The sequence below is a fragment of the Dipodomys merriami genome, unplaced genomic scaffold (assembly GCF_024711535.1).
Source record: "Dipodomys merriami isolate MVZ:Mamm:240054 unplaced genomic scaffold, mDipMer1.0.p SCAF_435, whole genome shotgun sequence".
Lineage (NCBI taxonomy): Eukaryota > Metazoa > Chordata > Mammalia > Rodentia > Heteromyidae > Dipodomys > Dipodomys merriami.
In genome coordinates, this window is record NW_027205993.1 from 422,280 (window position 1) to 433,501 (window position 11,222).

At 58.1% G+C, this 11,222-nt stretch overlaps 1 protein-coding gene across 2 annotated transcripts; it reads left to right on the forward strand.

Moving 5' to 3' along the window:
• The first annotated feature begins 377 nt into the window (after nt 1-377).
• LOC138807815 (semaphorin-4C) lies at nt 378-9,873 on the forward strand. 2 transcript variants are annotated; one of them, XM_069993595.1, is made up of 15 exons: nt 378-438; nt 2,385-2,530; nt 4,244-4,392; nt 4,672-4,734; nt 4,861-4,959; nt 5,117-5,213; nt 5,324-5,440; nt 5,537-5,688; nt 5,768-5,943; nt 6,257-6,401; nt 6,493-6,715; nt 6,810-6,922; nt 7,994-8,151; nt 8,241-8,308; nt 8,473-9,873. In XM_069993595.1, exons 2-15 carry the CDS (start codon nt 2,422-2,424, stop codon nt 9,300-9,302), a joined length of 2,499 nt encoding a protein of 832 aa, XP_069849696.1. In that variant the 5' UTR covers nt 378-438; nt 2,385-2,421; the 3' UTR covers nt 9,303-9,873. The 2 variants fall into 2 exon arrangements, with proteins under 2 accessions (XP_069849696.1, XP_069849694.1); XM_069993593.1 differs by lacking the exon at nt 378-438 and adding an exon at nt 1,802-2,305.
• Nucleotides 9,874-11,222: the final 1,349 nt, after the last annotated feature.

An 11,222-nucleotide genomic window follows, 5' to 3' on the forward strand; every position in this document is an offset into this window, starting at 1 on the left:
ACAGCCCCTCCCCGGCCTCACCTCCCTCCGAGAGCCGTGGCGCAGCCCCCGACTCGAAGGCACCGGGGCGGCCGGGCACCGGGCGGAGCGAGGGTCCCGTTCCCGGCCGCGGAGCTGGCCAGACGGCGGTCGCCGCAGGTCGCTGCCCCCTCCTGGGCGGGCCTGCGCGTCCCGCCCCCGGCCTCGGCTCGACACCCCCCCGCCTGACGTCAGGGGAGGGGGCGGAGAGCGGCGGAGAAAGAGCCGGCGCCCGGCGGAGCTCGGAGCCCGAGCCCAGGGGTGCGGAGCCGAGCCGGGACCGAGGGGCGGTGGCAGAGGGGCAGCGGAGGCGGGCTGGCGAGCGCGGGCGCACAGGCGCGGCGCGGGGGTCGGGGGAGGCTGCGGTCGGAGCCGAAGGCGAGGGCGGCGCCCAGGGATTCGAGCTGCGCGGGGGAAGAGGTGAGTGGGGCCGGGATTGCAAGGGGCCGGAGCCGCGGGGGCCCCCCCGGAGCCGCCGCTTTGTCCGACTGCTCGGGCTTGAGGCTGCCGGGCGCGGAGGAGTCAGTGTCTGCGGGCTCGAGGGGAAGCGGCCGGGGAGACAGCCGCCCGCCGAGGTCCTGCCTGCGACCCCCGGGAGGGGGCTTTCGGGAGCGGGCCGGCCGCGTCCGCACCTCCCGGGGCCGGAGGGGCGGGCCCGCCGGGAGCAGGGCCCCGGGGAGCCGGGGACCCTCGTGCTGTCGGGCGCGCGGCCGGGATCCTGCTCAGGCTCCCCGAGCTGCTCTGGTTCCCCCACCCCTGACGGAAAGTTTGGGGCGGGCTTGGACCGAGGCCGATGTTGTGGGATCGGATTTCCCTACCGCGGCCCCCCGCCCGCCAGTTCCGCTGGGGAGGCGGGCTGGCTCGAAAAGCCAGGACCCCCAGTCCGAACCTGGCCGCCCGGTCCCGCGCTGGAGCGCCGCCATCCCTGGCCGGGCTGCTTGAGGTGGGTTAGGGTGCGGGGTGCTCAGCCTGGAGCCCGCAACCCCCCGCCCCCCACCCCCGCCCCGCGGCCCGGGGAGGAGCTGGGGGTGGGGGCTCTGCTGCGCGGGAGATTCTCTCAGCACGCCTTGGGGTTCGACCTGAGCCCGGGGCAAGGGGCAGAGGAAGGTGGGGGGGGGGGTAGGAGGGGGGGGACTGTCGGGGGCCATCGACGCTCCGGCCCCGCTCCCTTCCCGCGCTGGGGTTGCAGGCCGACAGGGGGCGTCCGCAGGCCGGGCTCCGCCACGCTCCCGGAGCCGCCGCTTTGTTTGCATTCAAATCCCGGGAGCTGGGGGGAGGGGAGAACCGGGACTGAAGGTGACGACCCCGAAATGGGGTCTTGGCGGGGATCCCTTGTTCCGGGGTAAGCCGATCCCGGGCTTGGGTGAGCCAGTGCCCGGCACAGTAGAGCTGGAGCAGAGGAAATCAGTCCTGCTGGCCTGCCGAGGCCGGGGTCCCTGGGGCGCAATCTCGGAGTTGGGAAGGTTCGTCGGACCCAGGGGAGCGCCGTGGGCGCCGGCCGTGCGCGTGCGTCCCCCGCCGTCCTGGAGGAACCCCGCCGGGGATCCCGCCCCTTCGCTTCTCCCCGCCCGCCCGCGCCGCGAGGCGATCCCCGCGTAGACCGGAGCTTCGCGGTCCGGTGGCCCCTTAGCCAGAGGTGTAGCGTCTCCTCGGAGGCTGTGCGGGGAACAGGATGAGGCCTGGTCCTGTCCACGCCCATCCCACCCACTTCCTGCCTCCCTCTTGGGCAACAAAGAGGCCTCGGGAAGCTGGGCCCCTTCGGCTCCCGGCCCTACTCCCGCTCCGGCTCTGCTGAGGTGGAACCCGGTTCAGGGCTCTGCGTGGCTATTGTCTGCGCCGAGGGAGGAGACCGGCTGGGCCCAGGCCCTTTACGCGCTCCTCGTCAGGCCCCAGGGGTGGGCTCTGCGAATCCCACCTCGGTGCCGCCCTAGTCCAACCGAGGGGCTGCTTTCCCCGATTTTAGGGCTTGAAGCTCAGCCGAGCCCCAGAATTGCAGCTCCTGCTTCATGGAAGAAACTTAAGTCTTTTGGGCTAGAAGGTGGGAGTGGAGTCCTCCCCCGACCCCCGAAAATTGTTTTTCTACAGTTTTTCCTGTTAGTGGGAGTAGGAATAGCCTGGAAACCTGGAGGATTTCATTTCTTCATGTCTGTCCACGCCTCCTGCTGACTCAGCTCTTCCCTCGGTCCTCCAGGGAGACCTCATTTTCTCTGGAGTAAGGGGCCCGAGGCCAGGTGCAGGGGGGCCAGGTCCCACTTGAAACCAAGGGGTCCTGGAGAGCTCTGATCAGGTGTGTGTTTTATGCTGCTCTCTCTACATTCTAGGTTGTTTTCTTGGACTGTGATGCTAACCATTTCTTTTCCTCTTAGGGCAGCTGGCCTGGAATATAGAGCCTGCCTGTGTGCCATGGCCCCACACTGGGCTGTCTGGCTGCTGGCAGCAGGGCTGTGGGGCCTGGGCATTGGGGCTGAGGTGTGGTGGAACCTTGTGCCCCGGAAGACAGTATCTTCTGGGGGTGAGTGTCCAGGGGAAAGGGTGGGAGGGTAGGGTAGCAGGAGGGACAATTGGGGAAAAACAAGAGCTTGCAGGAAGTACAGGGATGCAGTTAAGGAATTATCCCCAATTATGAATTGTCTTTATTCCTGTGTGTGTGTGTGTGTGTGTGTGTGTGTTTGTCTGTCTGTATGTGTGTCTGTATGTCTTTCTAAGAAATGTGTCAGGCCCCAAGAGACTCAAAACTGATAGTACAGGTCAGGACCTGAGATTTGCCCTCTTCTGATAATTAGGATACCTCTGCGAGCCTCTTGCTAACCCCCAACCCAGACCTGGCTGGTGATATACAAGGAGAAAGATACAGCCCATTCTGTGTCATTCTCCTGTGTCTTACTTCTTGAATTATCACTAGTGCTGGAATCCCAGAGAAAGAAGAACCAGGATAGGTAAAAGCCAAAGCTTCACTCCCACCCCTAGGCTTTCTAGCTTTCTTCCTCTGGAAGCCCCATTATCCACCCTGCTGGACCCCCTGTTGCTGATGTCTTTTGGTGGCCCTGGATGGATGTGTGTATTCGCATGTGTACATATGGAGGGGTCCGGGTCCTGGCAGTGCTCTTTGGGCACACACGCCTGTATGAGAGGTGATGTCAGGTGTTTGTGTCATCTCTGTACTCTGGGGACCTGGGGTGAGCTCACCTCCCACAGGCTGCACCCAGGTGCTAATGAAACTCTCCCATCATTGCCTCCAAAGACTGAGGCTGATTTGATGGGACCTTTTAGACTACTAGACAGGTATTTTTTTGGGGTGTGTGTGTGTGTGTGACAAGGACCACATGACCATGGATATTGTACCCCATGTGTGTTGCAAGGCTTCCCAGGCCTTAGGCTACAGTGCCATTGCTGGTCCCAGCCAGGCCTCCCAATCCCAACTCCTTTCATTTTCTCCCCCTGCCACCCCTGCCTGTCCCAGGGCCATCTGTGCTTGCATCTCCAGCAGTCTGGATTTGGTCCTGCTGGAGTGAAGGGTTTCCTGAGACAAGTAGTGCTTATATCTGTTCCTGTAACTCCTCCTCTGCTGAATCAGCTGCCAGGGTCTGGCTGGACCCTGATGTGGGCAGCAGAACAAAGAAGGAAACACCCTCAGAGGAAGAAGGGGTGGGAAGTGCCCAGCTCCGAGCTGGAGATGCTGCTGACCCTGAGAGTGAGAGCCATCAGTCTGATGGTTTCCTCTGGCCGGAAGCTGTGGCTGAGAGATCCTTCCTTCCTCCTTACCAGCCGGATTTGCCTCCTCCCAGGCTGAGGAAGGCCATAGAGGCCTGGGTGGGGCTGTTAGAGCAAAAGCCTATTCAGAAAATATCCTCAAGTCCAGTCAGGCCTGGCTAGCATCTGCATGTGGAATGTCAGTTTCTTTTTGTGCCAGCACTGGGGCTTGAACTCAGGGTCTGGGTACTGTCCCTGAACTTTTTTTTTTTTTTTGCTTAAAGCTAGTGCTTTACCACTTGAGCCACAGCTCCACTTCCAGCTTTCTGGTCGTTAATTGGAGTTAGGAGTCTTAGGGACTTTGCTGTCCAAGCTGGCTTCAAACTGTGATCCTCAGATCTCAACCTCCTGTGTAGCTAGGATTACAGGTGTGAATCACTGGCACCTGGCTGGAATAACCATAGGGGTTCCTGGAACCTGCCTGCCCATCCACAGCCTACTCACTCCTGCCTTGTACTTGTATCTGTCCATGCAGAGCTGGTCACCATTGTGCGGCGGTTCTCCCAAACGGGCATCCAGGACTTTCTGACGCTGACTCTGACAGAGCGGTCGGGGCTCCTGTACGTGGGGGCCCGGGAGGCCTTGTTTGCCTTCAGCGTGGAGGCTTTGGAGCTGCAAGGAGTGGTGAGAGGTGGGGCAGGGGGAGGCACACAGGCAGGATGAGGGCAGGACCCCAAGGCCTGGCTTGCTCAGGCTGCCCCCTCTAGTTGAGATTAGCAGGTTGCTCTCCCACTCCTATGGTACTTTCTGGATTGGCCATGATGGGATGGTCCTCCACTGAACGAAGCCCTTATACGCTAGGGACAGTCCACTTAGTATTCCTCATGTGGCAGCTGCAAGCTGTTTGATGGCACATGCCCCGCACATAACTGTCATTGCTGATGAACTCCTTTTTGTCCCCAGATCTCCTGGGAGGCCCCTGCTGAAAAGAAGACTGAATGTATCCAGAAAGGGAAAAGCAACCAGGTAGGTGCTCAGGGTACTGCCCGTCATCTGGGCCTCTCAGGGTACTTGCTGGCCTCACTCCCATTCTTGGCACTAGTGGTCCCACGTTTGGTCCTCATATTCTGACTGGAGACTTTTTTCTTCTAGACTGAGTGCTTCAACTTCATCCGCTTCCTCCAGCCATACAATGCCTCCCACCTCTACGTCTGTGGTACCTATGCCTTCCAGCCCAAGTGTGCTTATATCGTGAGTGCCGCTTTTCCTCTTGGGTGTCCACACTTCTTGCCCCATCGCTCTCCAGTCTTTTGTGCCCTTCCTTCTTTGGACCCACAGACTGTGGTCTCCTAGACACTGAGGGGCCTTGCTTTGTGCCTCTTTCTCATCATTCCTCCCTTACCCCTAGGACATACTCACCTTCACCTTGGGGAATGGAGAGTTTGAGGATGGGAAGGGGAAGTGTCCCTACGACCCAGCTAAGGGCCACACTGGCCTACTTGTGGGTGAGTAGCTATCCCTGATGCAGACAGGGCAGGTTCTCTGGGACTTGGTGGTCCTGTAGGCTCTTGTGGGCCAGTGCTTCTGGTCTTAGCTGACCCTCTGTCTCCCACAGATGGTGAGCTATACTCGGCAACGCTTAACAACTTCTTGGGCACAGAGCCCGTCATCCTGCGTAACATGGGACCCCATCATTCCATGAAGACAGAGTACCTGGCCTTTTGGCTCAATGGTGAGCATTGCAGTGTAGCTGGGTTTGTGGAGCATGGGAGACCCTGTGAGGGCTGTGTACTCCGCCACTGACCACTGCCTTCCTGTTTTGCTGCAGAGCCCCACTTTGTAGGTTCTGCTTATGTCCCCGAGAGTGTAGGAAGCTTCACAGGAGATGATGACAAGATCTACTTCTTCTTCAGTGAGCGGGCAGTGGAGTATGACTGCTACGCTGAGCAGGTGGTGGCTCGTGTGGCCCGTGTATGTAAGGTACTGAGTCCTGCAGCAGTGGGCCCTGGGAACCCTGCCTGCTGCCTGGCAGTGGCTGACCAGCCATGTTATCTGCCAGGGTGACATGGGAGGCGCACGGACACTGCAGAAAAAGTGGACCACATTCTTAAAAGCGCGACTGGCATGCTCCGCTCCCAACTGGCAACTCTATTTCAACCAGCTACGGGCGATGCATACCCTGCAGGGTGCCTCCTGGCACAACACTACCTTCTTTGGGGTTTTTCGAGCACGTTGGTGAGTGACCTGGGAATCCCTGGGGTGGGAAGGAGCAGGTATTCAGGTTAGAGGTGACGGATGGGTGTGAGGCCCTGCAGCGAGTCTTAAGTAGCTAGTAGCTAGTATCCAAGAGCACTGAACTTGTGCCTCCCTTTGAGTGCCTTGGAGGAGGTGGACAGGGCTCTGCCCCAAAAGACACTTTAGAACTTCTATGTTCTTCTGCCCTTTGCACTGAACTCTGCCTTTTTGCTGCTTGCCTTGGAGGTTGGGGAAAGATGGGGGAAGGTAGGCACCAAACCTAACCCTAGAGATCTCTCCCGCATTGCCACAGGGGGGATGTGGACCTGTCAGCCGTCTGTGAGTATCAGCTGGAAGACATCCAGCGGGTGTTCGAGGGTCCCTACAAGGAGTACCATGAGCAAGCCCAGAAGTGGGGCCGCTATACTGACCCCGTCCCCAGCCCTCGGCCTGGCTCGGTGAGTCCTAGGGAGGGACACATGCTCCTGTGGTCATCTCTGGTGCCCTTCCACTGGCTGATGGCTCCTCCCTCACCCTGACCCCATGCAGTGCATCAACAACTGGCATCGCCACCATGGCTACACCAGTTCCCTGGAGCTGCCTGACAACACCCTCAACTTCATCAAGAAGCACCCGCTGATGGAGGAACAGGTGGGGCCTCGGTGGGGCCGCCCCCTGCTTGTGAAGAAGGATACCAACTTCACTCACCTGGTGGCTGACCGGGTTATAGGGCTTGATGGAACCACCTATACAGTGCTGTTCATTGGCACAGGTCAGTGTCCAGCTGTGCCCAGGGTAGGAAGACAAGATGCCCCAGGACCTTGTTTCCTGTCACTTACATATGCCTCCCACACCCTACGCTTCAGGAGATGGCTGGCTGCTGAAGGCTGTGAGCCTGGGGTCCTGGGTCCATCTGATTGAGGAGCTGCAGGTGTTTGACCAGGAGCCTGTGGAAAGCTTGGTGTTGTCTCAGAGCAAGGTAGTAAAATTAGGCCCTGCACAGTACTGTCCCTAGTACCATCTGTCTCACGCCCTCTGTATGTCTGCTTTCCTCCTTTATGTGTGCTTGGCCAGTGCAGAACACCATGCTTAGCTCAGGCAAGCTCCAGGAAGTAAGCAAGTGCTAACATAAGGGAGTTTGCATGCCCCAGGGCCATTATTTATAGTGGTCCCTAGGGGCTGCATTCCCCAAATCAAGCCTTGGCAACTGCTCTCAGGCTTTCATCAGGTCTCTCCAAGGTGGGCCAGACTCTGCCTGCACTCTCCTCTCCCATAATGCTCCCGTTGGCCAGACCTTCCAGGCTGCACACTGTTTACATTGCCCTGTGATGTTAGCTTCTTTCCACTCCCCAGTGACTGTCTGGGCCAGACCCTCTACTTCCTCCACACTTCCTGAAGCGTTGGCATTTGCTCCTAGCCCATGCAAAACTTCTTTCTGGCATATTTGCAGCACCCTCTGGGTTTCTAGTTGTTTGCCTTTTACCAGTTATTGTGACTCAAGATTGTTCGCTAGAACATGAAATAATAACAGAATAACAACAGAAAGAAAGTGTGGGGCTGAATAAACAAAGATTGGCAGGCACCACTCAAACAAGGAAACACCTTATGCTTTCCTGGTGCTATTGTTCAGGCTGCGTGTGTGTGTGTGTGTGTGTTTGTGTGTGTGTTTGTGTGTGTGTGTGTGTGTGTGTGTGTGTGTGTGTGTGTGTGTTTACATCTTGGCCTCACAAGTGTGCTGCCCCTGTCTGTCAGGCTGCATGTGTGTGTGTGTGTGTGTGTGAGAGAGAGAGAGAGAGATTACATCTTGGCCTCACAAGCGTGCTGCCCCTGTCTAATAAGGTCATGTCTGTAAGGTGCTTAAGATTGCTGACTTGTAAGCCAGCCCTCTGAGTTTTTCAAGACTAAGGTTTCCATCTGCAGGTCTTAGTTTTGCTTCCTTCCTTGGGATGCCGCTTGTGTTTTTGGTCCCTTGCAGGACTGTCATCTTTCCCTACCGTGCCCTGCCACAGATGTGGCATCCCTGACCCTCCTGTGCCTGAATTTCCTGCAGAAACTGCTTTTTGCGGGCTCTCGCTCACAACTGGTACAGCTGCCCTTGGCTGACTGTCTGAAGTACCGTTCCTGTGTGGACTGTGTCCTGGCACGGGACCCCTTTTGTGCCTGGAATGTCAACACTAGCCGCTGTGTGGCCGTAGGCAGCCACTCCGGGTGAGATGGGTTCTTGGAGTGCCAGTTGCAGGTGGGAAGGGCAGAGTGGGTGGGGCTGAGCTGCTGACGTCCCCTGCTTCCTCTACCAGATCCCTGCTGATGCAGCATGTGACAATCTTGGACACCTCAGGCATTTGTAACTTGCACACTAAGAAAGGTAAGCTACCCTTTAATGCCCCTCCAGTTGGGATGGGCCCTAGACAACAGCTGGACTTTTCTGCCTTTCATCCTAGTGGTAAGAAGAATGATGAGAAGAATTTTTGCCTCTCATCACTCTGGGGTGACTGCACTAACTCTTCTCTCTCATTTCTGCCACTACAGTCAGGCTAACACCCAAAAACATAACAGTGGTAGCAGGCACAGACTTGGTGCTGCCCTGCCGTCTTTCCTCCAACCTGGCCCATGCCCATTGGACCTTTGGGGGCCGAGATCTACCTGTGGAACAGCCTGGCTCCTTCCTCTACGATGCCCAACTCCAGGCCCTCGTGGTGATGGCTGCTCAGCCCCGTCATGCCGGGGCCTACCACTGCTTTTCAGAGGAGCAAGGAGCGCGGCTGGCTGCTGAAGGCTACCTTGTGGCTGTTGTGGCAGGCCAGTCTGTGACCCTAGAGGCTCGGGCCCCACTGGAAAACCTAGGGTTAGTATGGCTGGCTGTGGTGGCCTTGGGGGCCTTGTGCCTAGTGCTGTTGCTGCTCGTTCTGTCACTGCGCCGGCGACTGCGAGAAGAGCTGGAAAAAGGTGCCAAGGCAACAGAGAGGACCCTGGTGTATCCCCTGGAGTTGCCCAAGGAACCCACCAGTCCCCCCTTTCGGCCTGGCTCGGAAACCGACGAGAAACTTTGGGATCCTGTTGGATACTACTACTCAGATGGTTCCCTCAAGATTGTGCCTGGACATGCGCGGTGCCAGCCTGGGGGCGGGCCGCCGTCTCCACCTCCTGGCATCCCTGGCCAGCCCCTGCCTTCTCCGACTAGGCTTCATTTGGGGGGTGGGCGGAACTCAAATGCCAATGGTTACGTGCGCTTACAACTAGGAGGGGAGGACCGGGGAGGGCTGGGGAACCCCCTGCCTGAGATTGCTGATGAACTGAGGCGAAAACTGCAGCAGCGCCAGCCACTGCCGGACTCCAACCCCGAGGAGTCCTCAGTATGAGGGGAGCCCCCCACCGCACTGGCGGCGGGGGCACGTAGGAGGTGCAGCTCCTACTTTTGCACAGGCACCAGCTACCTCAGGGACATGGCACGGGCACCTGCTCTGCCTGGGACAGGCACTGCCCAGCACCCGCCTGGCCATGAGGACCTGCTCAGCATGGGCACTGCCACTTCTGGTGGTTTACCAGGGCACCAGCCTCACAGGAGGCTCCTGTTCCTCTGTGAATCTTGGCCACATGGGACCCAGCAGCCAAACTTTTCAAGGCAGAAGTTTTAAAATTGTGTGCGTGTGTCCGAGTGTGAGTGTATGTGTGTGTGTGTGTGTGTGTGTGTGAAGGTGGATGTACGGCATAACCTTCCTGTTTTAAGTCTTCCCTTGGCCTGGGGTCCTCCTGGTGAGTCTTTGGAGCTATGAAGGGGAAGGGGTTGGATCACTTTGCCTCACCCCCACCTGTCCCCAGCTAGGGGCAGCCATGTACATAGTGGGGGGAGCAGGGTGCTATACCCCTTGGGGGAAGTGCAGGGCTCTGGATGGGCCTGCTCCTGCTCCTAGGGCTGTGAATGTTTTTAGGGTGGGGGGAGGGAGATGGAGCCTCCTGTGTGTTTGGGGGGAAGGGTGGGCGGGGCTTCCCACTTGGCCCCTGGGTTCAGTGGTATTTTGTACTTGTCCTCTTCCCATACTGGGCTAGGAAAGGTTGTGTGGGGGAGGGGGAGGGAAAAGGTGGGCATGCTGTGGATACTGACATCCTCTCTCAGCCCTAGGAAAAGGGCTCCTAACAGTGTAATTTATTGTGTCCCTACGTATTTATTTGTTGTAAATATTTGAGTATTTTTATATGGACAAATAAAATGGACAAAATGAAACGTTGGACAAAGATATTTGGACTAAAACCTATCCGTTGAGCAATGCTGGACTGAATCCTCCCTTCTCACTGCAGCCAGAGCAGCTGCCCCATGCTTACGCTGCCCCTTTCTGGAGAGGGCAGCCCAGAATTCAGCGTTTTCCCACAGTGATGCCTATGGGGCTGGGAACCAGGGCCACAGCCCCCAAGGGAGCCAACCTTGGACTCTGGCCAGAGGGAGAAGTCAGGGCACTGGGGGAGGAGGAGAGGCCTGTCTTCCCAGAACTGGTGAAGGGGTGGTGCAGAGTACAAAGGAGGGGACTTCCTAGAAGCAACTCTGGGGTGTGTGGCTGGGTGTTGAGGTTGGGGGTCCCAACTAGCAGAGGAGAGTTCTAGCCTAACCTCCAAGAATACATGTTGAATGCCTGAACCACCATGTAGGGAATGGGCTTCTCCATATTGCCACCCAGCGAGTTCCAAGCTCCTGGCCCTCCCAGTGGGCCAGTACAGGTCTCCCAAGACAACCGGGTTGTAGTCTGGATTTCTGAGAGCCCCCAATGGGCGCAGACTTACTTCATCCATGTCCGAGGATGGAGGCGGTGGGTTTGAGGTGCCCCTGTACATTCAGGCCACTGTCCAGGATTTCCCCAAATGGGTTCAGAAGGCTAGATCTGACGCCTACGAGACACTAAGCAAGCCTGCGGATGTCAATCCATAATGTGAAATACATACTTACTGACCCGGTAATGTAAACGTCCACTCTGGGGTGGACGGAAATTTGATCCTGGCTTGTCCTCGGGGCTTGTCACAGGACAAGATGGCCACTGGTTCCCTACAGGATTTCCAAGTAACCTGGCGGGAGCGGGCAGGGAGTGTCTGAGTGATTTCCCGCGGTCGCTGCACCGCCCGCAGGCGCCTTGAGCCTTGGGAGATGCACGAAGAGGGGGTGAGGGCCCAAAGAGACCCGTTCCCCGGAGTGTCTGGTGGGACAAGGGCAGTGGACGGGAAGAGCGTCGGGAAGGTTGGATGTTGGCCAGCGTGAAGGCTCCTGGCTGTTTGGTTTTTGGTCGGCATCTCCT